Source organism: Nuphar pumila, chromosome 2 (assembly GCF_984573655.1).
Source record: "Nuphar pumila chromosome 2, dmNupPumi1.hap1.1, whole genome shotgun sequence".
Taxonomy (NCBI): Eukaryota; Viridiplantae; Streptophyta; class Magnoliopsida; order Nymphaeales; family Nymphaeaceae; genus Nuphar; species Nuphar pumila.
In genome coordinates, this window is record NC_143250.1 from 22,569,522 (window position 1) to 22,588,768 (window position 19,247).

The 19,247-nt window shown below is 36.7% G+C and overlaps 1 protein-coding gene across 5 annotated transcripts in view; it reads left to right on the forward strand.

The window, feature by feature from the left end:
* The window catches only part of LOC149845018 (signal peptide peptidase-like 4), a 131,822-nt gene extending 113,059 nt beyond the window's left edge, over positions 1-18,763 (forward strand). For 3 of the 5 annotated variants that reach the window (XM_089995446.1, XM_089995447.1, XM_089995448.1), the window contains 3 exons: positions 16,278-16,348; positions 17,696-17,779; positions 17,842-18,322. In XM_089995446.1, coding sequence (XP_089851572.1) covers positions 16,278-16,348; positions 17,696-17,779; positions 17,842-17,942 — 256 coding nt within the window. In that variant the 3' untranslated portion in view covers positions 17,943-18,322. Of the gene's footprint in view, positions 1-16,277; positions 16,349-17,656; positions 17,780-17,841; positions 18,323-18,376 lie in introns of those variants that run through there. The other 2 variants (XR_016430161.1, XM_089995449.1) reach the window with 2 other exon arrangements.
* Positions 18,764-19,247: the final 484 nt, after the last annotated feature.

Consider the following 19,247-nt stretch of genomic DNA (forward strand, 5'->3'; position numbering starts at 1 on the left):
GTGTGGGTCGGGTCCGGGTCCGAACCGCGACCCGCACCCGGGATCCAACAACGTGTTGGATCCAGGCCTTATTTAAAGATGTGGACCCATAGTTGGATCCACAACCCCACCTAATGATATATATTTATATGTATATATATATATATTATTTATTTTCTTATTTACGTATATTGATATTTAATAGGTTTATATGCATAAGGGGTATCACTTAAGTATGGGTTATGGATCCGAAACTTGGATCCATGCCCAAATCAGCTTATATTACGCCTAAAACATTAAAATTTTTAATGGAAAAATTGCGGTTATTACAACTATGCCTCTGTGAAAGCAGTGTTTGAGAGACTAAATACACATAGACCATTATCCTGTGATAACCAGAGGTTACACCAGGAGCACACCATGGTCGCACGGTTTCTTACTGGCTTGTCAGCTGAATTCTCAGTTGCCAAGTTCAGATGTTGACAGGATCTGATGTTCCCACTCTTGCTGAGGCATACAATCGGCTGAGCAGGCTTGCCATGTCTCTTCCCTCATCCCAGTCAGACTCACAAACCTCTGTTATGTCTGTCTCCTATGGTCGAGGCCGAGGTTTTATTCCTAATACATGAGGAAGGGGACGTGGTCGAGGCACAGGAGGACGTGGCAAACTTCAATGTTCCTACTGCGGAAGATTTGGACATTTAGAAGATAGATGCTTTGACAAGAATGGGTGACCCCCTTCACATTCAGCTAAAGTTGTTCCTACAGCTCAAGTTTCCAAACCCGAGTCTCCTGTTGTTCCTCCTAATGATTCGGTTACACTCACTCGTGCTGAGTATGATGATTTGTTGGCACATCGTCTGTCTAGTCCTCCTGTGGCTGATGTTGCATGTTCTGCAGGTGATAATTTATCTTGCCAAGGTAGTAGGTGGATTATTGATTCAGGGGCATCTCAACATTTGTGTGGAAATGCTTGTGATTTTTCCAATTTGGATAGTGTTGCTAACCATAAAAAGGTGGTTCTTGCCGATGGAAGTTCCTCTCCCATTGTTGGCCAGGGAAATATCTCCATTTCCCCTACTCTTCAGTTATCAAATGTTCTCCATGCTCCTTCATTCCCTCAAAATCTGTTATTTGTTAGTCGTGTTGCGAAACAATTGAATTGTCGAGTAATATTTGATCCTGCTTGTTGCACTTTTCAGGACTTGCTGACGGGGAAGACGATTGGTGGAGGCTATGAGGAAGGTGGAGTCTACTATCTACATTAACCTGTTGGCTCTGCCCATTCCGCAGTTGAGTCCTCTTCTAGTCCGCTGCTTTGGCATCATCGTCTTGGTCATCTTCCGTTGCTTAAATTGCGTAGAGTTATTCCTCATATCTCGCCGTCCACAACTCTGCTGTGTGAAGCGTGTCAGCTTGGGAAGCATCATAGGAGTTCATTTCCGTCTAGTCAGAGTCCCTTGAGTCAAAATTTGTTTGATCTTCTTCATGTTGATGTTTGGGGTCCAAGTCGAATTCTTAGTCGTTCTAAGTGTCGTTATTATTTAGTCATTGTAGATGATTTTTCCAGATTATCTTGGGTATTCTTGTTAAAAGATAGGGCTGAAGCCCCCATTATTTTAAAATCCTTGATTATTGAAATAAAAACTCAGTTTAATTCTTGCGTCAAAGTTGTTCACACTGACAATGCTCTTGAATTCAAATCCTTTGACCTATTACAATTTTACAAAAATCTTGGGATCCAACCTCCGACTTCCTATCCTCATACCTCGCAACAGAATAGAGTAACGAAGCGCAAGCATAAACACATTCTCAATATTGCCCGTTGCCTTATGATTCAGTCTAATATGCCTGCATCTTATTGGGGAGATGCAGTTCTAACAGCGGGATACCTAATAAACCGTATGCTCTCAACCTCAGTGGGGGATCGTGTTCCCATTCAAATTCTCAGACCTGAAGCTCCTCTTTTCCCTGTCTCACCAAAGGTGTTTGGTTGTGTCTGCTTTGTTCATAAGCTTGGTCCCAATCGAGATAAATTGTCTTCCCAATCTATAAAATGTGTTTTTTTTGGGTATCCTAAGCATAAAAAATAATATCGTTGTTATGATCCCATATCCCAGAGAGAGTATGTCAGTGCGGATGTGTCATTTTTTGAGTTTGTCCCATATTTTTCTAGTACTTCTCCAAGAATATAGGCTAGTCAAGGTGATTCATTCCCTCTTCCTGTTCCCCCTTTTCCATTAGAGTCGGTTCGTTTTGAGCCTCTTGTTCCCAGTCCGACTCCATCCCGTTACAAACATCCTCCTGTGGTGTACACACATCGAGCTCCACCCAACTCTATGCCCGTGCCATCAGCTCTCTCGAGGTGAGTGTTCCTGAACCTACTGACAGTTCTCTTGTTGATGATGATTTACCTATTGCTCTTCGGAAAGGAAAAAGGCAATGTACACTTCATCCTATTTCTCAGTTTGTTTCTGAGGTAAGAATTGGTGCAAATATGAAGAATTTTGTATTAGCATTATCTGTTGCATCTGTTCCTCTCAATCATCATCAAGCTCTTCTGGACCCCGAATGGGCGAAGGTCATGTAGGATGAAATGGATGCACTGCTCTCTCAGCAAACCTGGGACTTAGTTGATCCTCCACCTGAGGCTGATATTGTTGGTTGTAAATGGGTCTATACTATTAAGTATAACTCAGATGGATCGATTGAAAGGTTTAAAGCTCGCCTGGTTGCGAAAGGCTATACTCAAACTTATGGGGTGGACTTTTTTGAAACATTCTCTCATGTCGCTCGTCTTGCGACTATTCGCCTTGTTTTGTCAGTCGCGGTGCACCATGGTTGGCCTCTATGTCAGCTTGATGTGAAAAATGCTTTTCTGTATGGAGACTTGGAGGAGACAGTTTACATGCAACAACCTCTTGGGTTTGAAGTTCAGGGGGAGTGTCAGAAGGTATGCAAGTTGAACAAGGCAATCTATGGTCTCAAACAGAGTCCCCGTGCGTGATTCTCCAAGCTGGCTGAGGTCATGTCAGCATTTGGGTTTGTTCGATTTGCCTCTGACCACTCTCTTTTCATTAAAAAGTCTTACACAGGGATTGTGGTCATGATTGTATATGTTGATGACATTATAGTCACAGGAAGCAGTGAAAAAGACATTGCTGACACAAAGTCTCATCTTCAGAAACACTTTGTGACTAAGGACCTGGGACCACTTAGATATTTCTTAGGCATAGAGGTCGCAAGGGGTAAAGAAGGATTGGTTTTGTCACAACGAAAATATGTCTTGGATCTGCTGAAGGAGACAAGAATGTTAGGTGACAAACCTGCAAGGATTCCTATGGATCTTAAGGTTCATCTATTTGATGAAAAATCAGAGTATCTGGATAGTAGTCGTTATCGCTCATTGGTTGGCAAGCTATTATATGTGACTGTTACCAGACCAGACATATCTTTAGCCGTGAGCAAGATAAGTCAGTTTATGGACAAACCTACAAAGGCTCACTGGGAGGCTGCAATGATTTTCAAATATCTAAAGTTATCTCCTGGTAAAGGACTATGGTTTAAACAAAATCCTTCTCTTGATGTTACTGCCTATTCAGATACAGATTATGCAGGGTCGGTTGTTGATTGAAAGTCGACAACTAGATTTTGTGTGTTTGTTGAAGGAAATTTGGTTACTTGGAGAAGTAAGAAACAAACTGTTGCTGCCAGGTCGAGTGTTGAGTCAGAGTATCGGGCTATGGCTCAGACTGCTGCTGAGATGGTGTGGGTTAAATCTGTGTTGACTGATCTCCAAGTGAAAGTCTCATTACCCATGGAGATGATATGTGATAATAGAGTTGCTACTTATATTGCTAATAACTCAGTGTTTCATGAAAGAACAAAGCATATTGAGGTGGATTGTCACTATGTACGTGACCTGGTACAAACTGGGTACATTTGTACCAAGCACATATCTTCAGAGAACCAAATTGCATATGTCTTCACTAAACCCCTAACTAGTTCAAATTTTTCAAAATGTTGTGACAAGCTGAACATTATTAATATATATGCTCCAGCTTGAGGGGGAGTGTTGAGAAGCAGTAAATATCTAGTGGGTCGGGTCCTTGGTATTTAATTATTATTCTTAAGGGTATTATTGTACATTCTTTGTTGCTGGCTAATCTCTCTATTTAAGTGAGATTAGCCCTAATGAGAAATAACGATTTCTATTCTTCTCTCTCTCTCTCTCTCTCTCTTCTTCTCTCCCTCTTGTTTACTTAAAAACCCTAGCCGCCAACTTTAACACCAATAATAAGGAAATTAACATAAATCAAATCAAACATAAGTTTAAGAGGGCTCTACAAACATTACATATTCAGAATAAGCTTGCAATATAAGCAGTTCAATTAAAAACAATCAACAATCTCATGCTAAATTAAGCATTTTAGGAATGTATGAATTAATGCAACATGCATGAATAACTTTTTAAGTTCAATTATCAAGTATTGCTTTTGCATGCATGTTCTTGCTTAAATGCAACACATTTAAGTTCTCACTTTTGTAAAACCCGCGGATACTCAAAATAGGCCAAATTCTCGAGGTTGAAGGCAATTCTCAGTGGTATCTTAACACACAATTTGTATTTTATTAACTGGGTTTCACACATGTTCCTCGACCAACGTCAGGAATCAACACCTCCAATCAGAACATTAGAAATCAACACCTAATGTCGGAATGATAAGGAAATCAACATCCATTGATGTCATTTTCTCTTTATATTAATAATTGCAGCTAAGTCTAACAATACCACTCCCAGGCAAAGTGGCGGAAGTTCCCTATGACCGTGGCCGGAAACATGAACTACTCATCAGGTTCTTGAAAAAACAATGCACACGGCGTTTAGTATCCTTACGGTGCCCCATGACCACCATCCGAGGTTCCTACCATTTCAGAGGGCCATCAAAGAAAAAAAATTATTACATTTTTTAGTCTTTTTTATCATTCTTAATCAATTAAGGTTTTTTTTCACAAGAACAGTTATGCAAATCAACATGCATTAACACTTTTGGGCTTTTGCCCCATCAATTTCAACAGTGTAATTAATTTGAAAGCAATATAAAACAGTTTTGCAATGCATTTAAAACTTGTTATTTCATAAGCAACATATGCACCTGGCCTCCAAAGTTCCATCAGTGATTCACACGTGACCACTACACAATTTAACGAAATTTAAACGACATTACAAATTTCGGTGAACAATAATCACATACAGATATACCAATTTGTGTTCGCAGTTCACAACATCAATGCATGTTCATAGCTAGGGGTGGCAAAATCCGACCCGACCCGCCAACCCGCTTCTTAGCTGAGTTAGGGTTTGGCTTAAACAGGTTCGTGTCATAAACGGGTCGACCCGCCTAACCCGTTTATTAAATGGGTCGTGTTCATGTTAGGGGTATGCCAACCCGCCAACCCGTTTGACCCGTTTAATAAACGGGTTAGGCGGGCGGGTCAACCCGTTTACACGAACCCGTCAACCCGCAACCCGTTTATATATATATATATATATATATATTAACTTATCTAACCCTAACTCCTGTTTGACCAATAGTCTGAACCAAACAAAATCGTAAACAAAAATGTCTATGTTATCGGGTCGAACCGTTTAATAAACAAGTCGCCGTGTCGTGTAATCGTGTCGTGTTGACCCGACCCGTTTATTAAATGGGTTAACCATGTTGTGTCGGGTTACCCGTTTAATAAATGGGTTGTGTTCATGTTTGCCACATCCGACCCGTTTAATAAACGGGTCGTGTTCGTGTTGAGGTATTCTGACCCGCCGACCCGACCCGATTGCCACCCCTATTCATAGCACATGAACAAATGCATATTGTAAGAGGCAATTCAGATTTATCATATTAACCCAAAAATCCACATTTTTAGGTCCGACCAGATTCAGCACCTATTAAGCTCAGATTCAACTACATTTTCAAAACCGACCAGATTTGAAAACTTCTAATAGAAATCAGATTGTAGGAAACAATCAGATTTTTGTAGATTAAGTTTTGGCATAGGTTTAATAAAATTTCAGATTTTGTTTAATTATGACACGGTTCCAGGTTTATCGAATATAAAAACAGTTTATGTTCCCAAATCGAAAGCCCTGATTGTGTACCAAATAAACAGGATTTTTAGGTTAAAGTAAAAACTCAAATTTACAAAACAGAAATTCAGATTTACAGATTTAAATAGAAACCCCTATTTGAAAATTCGGGATTCAGCTTCAAGGCATAGATCTAAATGTTAAATGTGTAATCACAGCTTATAAATCATATTTATAAATTTAGATTTGCAAAATCAGAAGCTAGATTCAAACACTTGCATAAATTGGATTCGAGCTTTTGTAGAAATCTGATTCAACACATGCAGAAAGAAAATCAGACAGACTTATACCCATGGTCCAAGAATCTGAAATAAACAATCAATTAACTCACACTTATGTAACATTGATCATACCCCGAATCTCGGTAAGATTTAACCTTACATGATATTAAATATCAGCCAAGAAAAAGTCAGATCTTACCATGATACTACACACAAAAATCTATACAAGAATCATGTATGAAAAGTACCCATCAATGCACAGGAAACAAAATCAGAGTATGCGAAACTCTGAACATACAGAAAAAAAATCTGAATATACTTTAATTCTGGGCATGCAAAAACAGTCTGTCCATGTTCAGGTCAAACTGATTCAATCACCCAAACTGGTTCATATTGATCAAACCAAAAACACAGAAAATTTTTCAGATATTTACACGACGATCTGATCATGCTTAAATAATATTGTAAAAAAAATGTGACAGCAAAAAAAAACTGTACCAAGATACCTGATTCAACCAAAGAAATAAATATAATTGTTCTTGCTGGGACGTTAGCTACCGAGCTTTCACAACAAAATAAAATACCAGATTTCCTATTTAGGCCAAAATATCAATCAAGAACCATCACGAACCGGATCATGTTGAGATTAAACATCTGTACATGCCTGGATCGAAAAAGAAATATATACAAATCCTATAAATTGAAATCTGGACCTTATGATACTTCAAAAGCAAACAGGATTTAATAAAATCAGAAATCATCTATCAAAACCAATTTTATTTTTCCCCTTTTTTTCACTCAAGCACGGGATCGAAAACATGCATCCTAAAGAAGGTTAGAAAAATTTATTTCTTAAACCTATATTTTTCATTGACTCATACTAGATTCCTCACCTATCGAACCAAGGGAGAGAGACCTGTACCTTTGCCGATTCGGACAGTGAAGAAAGAAGAGGAAGAACACATTGAAGAAGAAACGACTAGCACGCTCCTGCAGCCTCTCTCTCTCTCTCAAAGTCAATATTGAGAGAGAGGCACACACCCTTTTTATAAAACAAGGACTCCTCCTATTGAGGGGACGTCCCATATAGAAATAGAAGGTATTCTATTTCCATAAGGAAATAGAAGTTTCTTCTAAACAAAACTCTAACTAAAAAAAATTATCTATAATATATATATTTTTATTTTGGTCAAAATTCTTTTTTTTAAACTTATTTATCCACACACATTGTTAAAATGTATCATCCAACATTTGTAATATTATATATATTTTATATATATAAAGTATAATACATATTCATATATGGTATATATGCATATGTATTATCCTAATTATATATATAAAATATATATTTCTCTATTTTAGGCAATAGGGGTAATTTAGTCATTTTACGCATATTCTATTTTGGAATATGATTGTAATTCTTTCTTTTATCTTTTTGTTTTTATTTTTTAAAATATGATTTTTGTGGTTTGCGCCACATTGGAGGACTCCCCAAAAGAGTCGTTGGGGAGCCCCCAATGTGGCTCCTCAAAGGGTTATAAATAGGGGCTCTTCCCCTTTGAATTTTCTACTTCTTGAGGGAGCTTATGCTCCATTGTAATGGGGTTTTTACCCCTTTTCCATTTATTCTTCAATGATATGTAACTTATGACTTTATGTCATATTTTTCCCTTTTTTGGGTTTTATGTATTAGCACATTATGTGCTTATGTTGTTCCCTTTAATGGGTATGTTTGCACTTCACGTGCATAGGTATGGGTTCATTATTGAATCCAATGCATTCCAAGTCACTTTCTAACATGCATTATTGCATGTTTATTATTTATATGCTTTTTGCATATTTTGTTCAAGTGTTGTGAGAGTGCCATCGTGCACTTCTTTTATAAAGTATTTGTGCTCGTATGTGTATTGTCTCTTCGTAGACAATTTTACACACATATGGATCATGGATCTCGGCAACGGGTCCAAGATCCATATGTGTCCAAACTCAACATCATGTCTTATTATCAATACTTTCTCTATATTATATTAATTTCAGACATTGAAAATATAATTATTTAAATAAAAATTATATTTATTAAATTTAAAAATAGACGAAAAATTGCGAGATATTACAATTATAGTATTACCTAATGCTCATATCCCCTTGTCTCATAGTTCTAACTTTATCTTGCAAATTACACATGTAAAATGTCCTCAAGAGTATACATATCACGTAGCTAATTCTACACATCACCAGTGGACCCAAACTTTGCCAAGCTTGAGCAATTCTTTATGTGCATGCTATTTATGATCCATGACATGATTCTAGAGTGTCTCATCTTTTATTCTTTTCACTTTTTCTCATATTCGACAACAACTTCGTTCATTTTTTTCCTTGAAGCGCAACTTCCTTCCCATTTTCGCTCTCGGTGAGGAATAGCTTAGTCTTCCTTTTTATTCCCTCCACTAATCCCGCAAGCCCTTCACCTATATGTGATGCTTTATGATAGAGGCCCACATCACATAGTTGGAATCATTGAGTTTGATGCATAGTTTTAAAACCCAGTGACTCGTCACTCGGTTCATCCTTAAGTGACTCGTGATTCGGCCTGGTCAACTTGGTGACTTTATATTTTATATAAAATATGTAAATATATGTATATACTATGCATATTTTATAATATGTTACCAATATATAGTATATAATATGCATTATGTGATATTTTTTATAATATGTTTAATGTATAATTTTATTAATATATGACCATATTTTTATATACAATATACATAATATTTATATTATATTTCATTTAATATATGTAATTATATACAAAATATATTATATATTCTTGACTTGGTTGAGTCATGGGCAAACTTGGCTGAGTCATGCTAAAACTCGGCTGACTCGACCCATAACTTGGCCGAGTTTTGTACAAATGACCTAGTAACTGGGCGATCCGGGCCGAGTTAACGAGTTGAGCCGGCGAGTTTTCAAACTATGGTTTGATGGAAATAATGGTGATGGTCTCTTTGTCCCCCATAGATGGAATCGAAGAAGAATAAAGATGAGAGAAGCGAGTGATGAGAATGTGTGGAAAATGGAAGGAAAAAGGTAGAATCACGAGCACAAAGGTGAAATCACGAACACTTGAAACATGAATTGCGCAAGATAGACCACGGGCTCTTGAATCACCAAAGTAATGATGTCCAAGGATCGAGAGCCTAGTGACTCTGATAACATAGTGTGATGTCCAGCAAAGAGTCATGAATCCAAGAGTCTTCAATAGCACAAACACAAGGCACAAAGGCACTAACAAAAGCCACTAAGGGCTCACAAGCATAGGCCACTATGGGTACCAAAGAGAGCACACACAACACTTAAAAGTAATAATTTTATTAAGGAACATAATGCACAAAATATGCATAAATCACATGAGGGACTTGAGTCCCATATACAAAAGGAGGCGAAGAGAGAGATCTACTAGCCGTTGGGAGCTATTGACCAAACTGCCCTCCTAATGGGCAGTCAACACTACAAAACAGAAAGATAAAAAGTAAAAATACAAGAAATAATTTACAATAAAATTTGAAATATAATCTACAAAAGTACATATGTATATACATATACATATATACATATCTACAAGACCACATATATATATATATATATATATATATATATATATATATATATATATATATATACACACACACATTAACAATAGAGTACAATACTGAAATGAAATGGGGATCTTCGAAACACGAGCTTTGATTAACAAGAGCAAGTGTCAAGAATGACACTAAAGCATAACCCTTAAAAAGGGTATAACTGGAAACAAAATAAAAATAAAAATGTATTCTTTATTGATATGAAAAACCAATTGCTTAAGAAGCATTGGAGTGAAATACAAGAGGGGCTGCACCCCTTTATATACACAGCTGAAAGAGGACTCAATAGAGCTGTTGGGCACAGTCCAACAGATCTATTTAGAGCTGTTGGAATGTGTCAGTCTAACAGCTCTATTAAGAGCCGTTGGACTGTGTCAGTCCAACAGCTCTATTGCTAGTCAAGTCTGGAACTAGCAACAGTCATTCTAGTTCAAACTGAACTAGATGACATAAAGACAAAAAATAAAAATAAAGGAAAAAAAATACAGAAAAGAAAGAAATTAAAAATGTATTTATATATATATATAATAATATAATATTATTATATATACATATATGTACAGTTTTACATTTTAACACTCCCCCTCAAACTTACGGTACAATGAGCGAAAGTTTGTCTAAGAGAAAGTGAAATTCTGAAGTGACATATGGCAGATCAATTATCCCGTGTAGATATTCCTCTCTGACGTAGTGACAATCTATTTCGATGTGTTTGGTGCATTCGTGGAATGTTCTGTTACTGGCAATGTAGATCACACTTTTGTTGTCACAACACATTTGTGAAGCCTTTGTTGCTTCAACTCCCATGTCAGCAAGCAGTCGTCGGAGCCAAACTACTTCCATGGTCGTGGTTGCCATGGCTCTGTATTCAGCTTCGGTGGATGAGAGAGATACCTTCTGCTGCTTTTTACACCTCCACGAGATTAATGATTCTCCTAAAAAGACACAAAAGCCAGTGGTTGAGTGTCTGTTATTAGGATCACCTCCCCAATCAGCATCAGTATATGCAATTAAATCAAGAGAAGAGGAGGAAGATAAGAAAAGTCCTCGTGAAAGAGAGGACTTGATGTATCTGATAATACGCATGACTGCTCCCATATGAACAGAAGTAGGAGCATGTTGAAATTGACTTGCTGTATGAACAGCATGTGCTATATCTGGTCTGGTAATGGATAGATAGGAAAGTGCCCCGACAAGCTGTCTGTAAGGAGTAGGGTCTGCAAGAAGTTCTCCATCATCAATCTTCATTTTAACATTAACAACTTCTGGAGTGTCAACTTTCTTATCATCAGTAATACCAGACCTGAAAACAATATCAAAAGCAAATTTAGTCTGAGATAATAAATATCCTCTAGGAGAATAAGCAACTTCAATGCCTAAAAAATATCTCAACAAGCCCAAATCAATCATTTCAAAATGAGATTTAAGAAGTGTTTTGATTGTTTCAACTCCCTGTTTATCGCTTCCGGTGATGATCATATCATCCACATAGAGAAGAAGCACAATGATCCCTGCATCAGAATTCTTAATAAACAAAGCAGTGTCAGTTAAACAGAATTGAAAACCAATATCAATCATAACATGACTAAACCTATCATACCAAGCTTTTGGTGCTTGTTTAAGTCCATAAAGAGCTTTTTCTAAGCGAAGGACTTTACCCTTAGGAATACTTAGACCAGGAGGGGGTTCCATATATACTTCTTCAACTAGCTTTCCATTTAAAAAAGCATTTTTGACATCCATTTGAAAAATAGACCATTTTTTGATAGAAGCTAAGGCAATTAATGTTCGGACAGTAGTCATACGAGCCACCGGAGCAAAGGTTTCTTCATAATCAATCCCATATTCTTGGGCATAACCTTTGGCTACTAAACGGGCTTTATATCTTTCAAGAGTACCATCACTCTTGGTTTTAATTTTATAAACCCATCGACATCCTATAGTTTTCTTCCCTGGAGGAAGATCTTGAATATTCCATGTAGAAGCCTTTTCAAGTGCATCTAATTCAACTTTCATGGCTTCTATCCATTTGATATCATTTTTTGCTTGAAAAATGTGGATGGTTCTTCATATGAGTGAATTAATGCAATAACTGCCCTATATGTGGGTGAGAAAGACTCGTATGATACAAACTTTTCTGGAGGCCTCGAGATCCGGGATGATTGTCTAGTTGGAATGTTAGAATATTTCTCAAGTGCACATGGAGTATTAGACTCTTGTCGCCTGGAATATTGAATACTAGTATCTCTATGAACTTCTTCATTTTCAACATTAAGATCAATAATTCTTGGATCATCATCAAAGTTACAATCAAGGTCATATTCATCAGATGTTGATGTTAGATCTAGCAAAAAGGAGTACTCAGTGACGTCTTTTAATTTTCTAAAATCAAAGAAGCTCTCCTTTTCAAGAAAGGAAACATTTCTAGACACATATAGTTTATTATTTTTGAAGTCAAAACATCTATAACCTTTCTGGTTTTCAGCATATCCTAAAAAGGCACAGGGAATCGCACGAGGGGAAAGTTTATCATTTTTGTCAGTAAATATGAAACATTTGCACCCAAATATTCTTAATCTAGAGTAGTCTGGAGAAATGTTCATAAGTTTTTCAATGGGAGTGATATTTTGTAACGAAGAAGATGGCATCCTATTAATGAGATAGGTGGCAGTTAAGGCAGCTTCTGCCCAAAAGTCTTTAGGGACTTGATTTGCTATTAATAAAGTTCTAGTGGTTTCTATAATATGGCGATGTTTTCGTTCTGCCAGTCCATTTTGTTGAGGTGTATAAGGACAAGATCTTTGATGTGTGATGCCATGCAATTTAAGATAATTTTGAAAATCTGTGGATAAAAACTCTCCCCCTGAATCTGTGCGAAAAATAGTAATATCATTTTGAAATTTGTTTTTAACCATATTATGAAAAGTTTGAAAGTATGAAAATACTTCAGACTTATGTTTGAGAAAGTACATCCACGTATGTCGGGAGAAATCATCTACAAAAATAACATAGTAAACAAATCCTCCTTTAGAAATTACTGGTGCAGGACCCCAAACATCCGAGTGTATTAATTCAAGTGGTCTTGAAGAGAAAAATGTTCTGTTCTGAAATGGTAATCTTTTCATTTTGCCGAGAATACAATCTTTACAATCAAATGATTCAGAGTTACAAAATTTCCCTAGATTTGGAAAATGTTGGATTTTGGCTATATGTGGGTGACCAAGTCTCTTATGCCACAGTTCCAACTCTATTTTTTGAATATTATAACAAAAAGCTTTCTTCGGCATTTCCAAAAAATTCATGTAATAGAGTCCTCCTTCTCTATGGCCTTCCTCAATCAGCTTGCCTGACTGGCGATCCTGTACCCAACAACCATGAGAAGAAAAAGAAATATTACACCCATAATCAGAAATTTGAGATACAGATAAAAGATTTAAATTTAATTTGAGAACATGTCTAATATCTGGAATAAAAAAATTTTTTGTTTTATAAATTTTTTCAAAATCTCCTATTCCTTCTATTTCAAGAGAAGTCCCATCAGCAGTAAAGACCTTTGACACACTTGTTTTATTTTTAACACATTTGGATAGACTTTGATTATTTGGGGTCATATGAAAAGATGCACCAGAGTCAAGAAGCCAAGAAATTTTACCTAAATCAGAAAAAGATGAGGCTGCTGCGCCGGTTGAAGCTTCAGATGAGGAAGAGGCACCTTTGATGAGAGGCTGAAGGATCTCCATTAGTTGGGCCAGGGAAACTGGTGCATCCTGATCTTTAGGCTCCGATCCAGCAATTGCAGCTCTTTTTTCTCTCAGCTCCTTAAGTTTGGGACATTGTGGCCTGTAGTGTCCCGGTTCATGACAGTGATGACAAATAACTTTCTTCTTATCATAGTCACCATTTTGTCGGTTAAAGTGAGGAGGCCTATATGATCGAACATGATTCTCTGGTCTAGACACGACTAAAACGGAATCATCTTCAATTTTTAAAGAACCTTTCCGGAGACGATTTTCTTCCATTGTTAACTCTTCAATAGTTTCAACAATAGAAGGAATTTTTCCCCGGTGAAGTAGGGCCGATTTAGTGGTTTCAAATTCCGGCCTTAATCCAGTGATAAACTGGTAAAAATGTTCAACATCGAGTTGTTTCTGACGAAGCTCGATGTCTTCGGCACAATGCCACTTTGGTTCTAAAAGGGAAAGTTCTTCCCAAAGTTCGGACAACCCATTGTAATATTCACGAATAGTTTTGTCTCCTTGTGTCATCATTCGAACTTTTTCTTGGAGGTTGCACACGTGTGCAATATCTTTAAGGGAATACATATTCTTAAGGTATTCCCATGCCTTATCGGCATGATCAAATTTGGCAAGACTTGAGCATTTTTTAATGTCAACGCTATTGATAAGCCATGACATTATCTTCGCATGAGATATTCTCCATTCTTTCCATTTCTTCTCGTATGAGGCAATAGCCTTGATTTTCTCTTCTTCCGATAGAGGGACGTCTTTATCTCCCTCCTTTTTAGTAAGAGATAGCTTAGGTTCCGAATCGGAACCATCCACAATCCCCCATAAGCCTTTTCCCCATATATGGTGCTTCATGATTGAAGCCCATGTTACATAGTTCGTATCGCTTAGTTTCATAGGCATGATGGTGACTTTATCATTGTCATCCATCGATTACAAGGAGAGAAAGAATAGGGATAGAAGAGAAACAAGAAGGAAAATGAGAAAGAAAGAAAAAAAAATAATACAACAAGATGTGAAATCTTCTCCAATGAAGTGATAAAACACTTCTCTTCAAGTGGCGAACACTTTTGCAAACGGGCACGGAAACCGAGGCAGCTTTTCCTCAAGATTTAGTACTTCCGCGGCTCTGATACCATGAAATGAAATGGGGATCTTCGAAACACGAGCTTTGATTAACAAGAGCAAGTGTCAAGAATGACACTAAAGCATAACCCTTAAAAAGGGTATAACTGGAAACAAAATAAAAATAAAAATGTATTCTTTATTGATATGAAAAACCAATTGCTTAAGAAGCATTGGAGTGAAATACAAGAGGGGCTGCACCCCTTTATATATACAGCTGAAAGAGGACTCAATAGAGCTGTTGGGCACAGTCCAACAGCTCTATTTAGAGCTGTTGGAATGTGTCAGTCCAACAGCTCTATTGCTAGTCAAGTCTGGACAGGACTTGACTAGCAACAGTCATTCTAGTTCAAACTGAACTAGATGACATAAAGACAAAAAATAAAAATAAAGGAAAAAAAATACAGAAAAGAAAGAAATTAAAAATGTATTTATATATATATATAATAATATAATATTATTATATATACATATATGTACAGTTTTACATTTTAACAAATACATCACCATATCATACATACAGACCGATATGGCCCAATAATTAGAACGTGGTGATACTTGATGCAGTATCATATTGGTCTGAGGGCTGACACAACAATATGGCATATCATATTGTACAATACAATAGCATACTAATAACTGGCTTGTAATGTGGCCTAAAGTTAGTGGGAAATAGTTGCCCGGGTGAAAATGTATTATAAAATCTATTATTTCATATATTTTTGTTAGTCATTATATATTTTCAAATTTTAAAACTTTTGATATTTGTCAGAGAAAAACAACTTTTTGAAAAAGAAAAACTCTGGAGAAAAATCATGCCGAGAATGATACTGGTGACTATGAGCTAGGACAATTTAGAGTTTTCCATCAATTGTCTTCTCATAAGATGTAATTTGTATAATCCATGGAATCAAATGGTATTTATTTTTTAGGAGTTCGCTGATTCATCTCCTTGTGGGGACCTAGAACTCCAAGATTCCTTGGCTTCCTTCTTGTGTTCCATCATAGACACCTTGTTTGTTGGATTGCAGCGGTTGTTTGTGTTTGTTTACAAATTTTATTTTGCCCAGAAACATCAACCATAACAGTACTCCACTGATGTCAATGGAACGCCACACAACTACAATTTTTTTGAAATCTCAGTTAACAATTAACTGTCAATATAGTCTAATACTTCTCGAACTCTGGTTTTCAATCAAGATAATCATGCCAGGATTTCCCCTAGTGTTGATGCCCTGAAGTGTTGTTATTTTTATCCTAGACTTCACGTGATCATGATTCATAATCATGGGTTATGGTTTTCTTTTTGATGTTTTGTGGGTTTCAGTGTCATTTTAACCACCTACACACTTCTTTTATTGGGGATTTTCTTAATCTAGTTATTGTATTTGATGCAAATTTTCAGGTATGATTGGGCTGCCAAGAAAAGATTGCGATCTGGATATTTTCTATGGTCGCTGATTGCTTATGGATTTGGTAAGAAATGCTCATTTCTGTTGATAGAACACAGCGAAAAGTTAACAAATAAATAAAGAAAAGTAAACTGTTTTGTGTTTTTCAGAAAAACTATGGTTTAGTACTCATATTTCTTTTATGTAGTTTTGAACTTTGGACTTTTGTTTTGTCATTTTCTTTTATCATAGTGAGTGTATACACCAAAACTAGCTTTATAAGTGTGACTGATATATTTACTTGGCAGATTCTTTTCTTATAGATAACTTTACAAATATTCTGAAATGGATCTGATAATGGTAATATTAGCTAAAGTCTCAAACCCTTGGTTATAGCAACATTTAAAACAATTAGGAGAAATCTCTGCTTTCAATAAGCTGAATTGATATGAATCAGCAGCTCTTTTATCTCTTATGCATGTCTGATCTAAATCTAGATATCCATGTATAAAAGTAGTTAATTGTCTGCAAGTTTCATGTCTTTGTAAATTTCATTTGAGCTTAGTTCTTTACTCTTGTTTCTGATACTTTCTCAGCAGTCAGTATATGGTCAGGTAATTCATCCATATCATTTCTCTTAGGGAGCCCATGTATATCTTACAACTAGATACACTTCCTCTTCTTAGCATTTCTTTGTCCAGTTTCACTGTCCCTTCTCTCAGATGCAATATACTAACTAGTAGAGACTAAGGACCTGTAGTACACAACTGAACTCAGGATAAGATTTGTACCATAATTAAATTATAGAACTGACACATGCTTCTGTTTGGTTCTAGTTTGATAGTTGGGACTATGTGAGATTGATTCAGAACAGAGTGACTTCCCTTAGGATCCCCACATTGAAGTTGCTCATGTAAATTCGTATCTGTTAATCTAATAGCTTGATGCTCAGGAATTTTAGATTGTTACATGGCGACTGCTAATTGAATTGGAAAAACAAGGTATCATGTTGGGTTTAACAAGATGGAGGTTTTGGGTAAACCGTCTCCCTTACACATGGCTGTATACTGTCTGCTCTTGTTTTTCAGACCTGTCCAGTAAGCAATCATATTCCAATGTAATATGCAATTAGCAGAAAATACTTGAATGAATTATAAGCTCTCTGTCAAGTATACAGTAGGCATGCAGAGATCAATAGATCTGAATAAGGTAGAGTTTTGTATGTGAGCTATCCTTAAATCGATTTAAACCTTCACTACAATCCTCTAATAGATTTATCGATTTAAACCATCACTACAATCCTCTAATAGATTTAAGCATACTTTTGATCTATTCCATAGATTTAACATGTTTGAACTGTTTTGTATTTGAAATGATATATAATCTTTGACAGCTGTGGCAATCAGCCTCTAACTAAAACCTACACGAGCAGGTCTTTTTACCACGTATGTTGCTCTGACTTTAATGGATGGTGCCGGTCAGCCAGCCCTTCTCTTTATAGTTCCTTTCACACTTGGTAAGTTGATTATGAGTCTTATTTCTCGTTTTTGTTCCATTTATTTACACACACTCTCTCAGGTATTGTTTTGATTCTGGGATGGAAACGAGGTGAACTGCGTAACCTGTGGACGAGAGGAGAACCAGAAAGGGTGTGCCCACATATCCAACTTAACCAATGAGTACCTATGTTGCTGAAAACTGGGAAGCATGAATATGTAGGTCCAGCTCCGATTTGTGCCCCACTCATTGAGTTGAGGTAAAACTAGGGCCTTGAGCATAACTATTTAATGTATCAAGAACTTATGTAGGGCTTAAGCAATTTATACAGTTAGTCATGTACATTGTAAAGTCTAGTTGGTTCTGCAGATCATTGTAGAGGTGAGTTCTATAGTGAACTCTGCAAGATCAGGATACTATCTCACCACCTTGAGTGGAAGTGTAGTTAATGTTAGATAACATATTCTCATGGAAACAGCTGGCTTCTGCATCAAATTAGAAATCATGAGATTGTCGGTGTTGCAAGAATTCTGAGTAATTGCATGACGAGTTTCCAAACAAATATGCAAACCAATATTGTCTTCTAACATGATGACCGACTGGCTTCTTTGTGCAGTATAAAGCTACAATACCAGAAAATTTCAAACCTGTTGGCCCCTCAGGAGAAACACAGGAAATCTCGACTCGGCAAGCTTGGCATCATGACCACTTGTTTGGCTGCTTAATTTGTTTGGTGGTCAGGGTCAAGAAATGCTCATATAGTGTATAACTACTAGGATTTTCTGCTCGGCAAATATTGACCAGGGAGTGAATCACGTGCCTCTGGGGTGAGCATCGTTTAACAGCCTGTCAGGGCTGAAATGCCACTGGTATGAATTTACTGTGTCACTAATTTACCCACACTTCAATATTACCAAGCTTGCAGTGCTAAAAGCAACTTTTTTTCACTGGCATGTCAAAGTACCCAAATCAACATTAATTACTTTGCTTCGAATTGTCACTACATCGACCTTGCTTTTGCAATTCCGAGTTTCTCACTCTAAGGTGACTACGGCTGGTAAACAAACCCAACTTGTGGTGTTCAAGCTCAGCTCGTTTTTTTTTGTGGAGAGTCAAGCTGACTCATTTACAAAAAAGATAGCATTTGGAATCTAGGTTTATTGACTCAAAATCAAGTCGACCCGTTTACAGAAAATAAAATGTTTCAAAGCTGGAAGCAATAGGATTTAAATTCTAAACTTCTTCTTGCAAGCCAAACACTGTGACTATTTATTTTACATATATTTATGTGATTATATATATATATATATTATATTTATTACTACTCACAATCATGTATAGGCTGAGCTAAATCAACACCTGTTCGCGTTCTCCTTGCTGAGTCTTTTTACTAGTTTAAACAAGCTCTTTATGATCTGAGTACAAGCCAAACGAGTGGCTCGTATTTTCCAATCTAGTTGAGACGAAGGAGATACAAGCAATCGCGA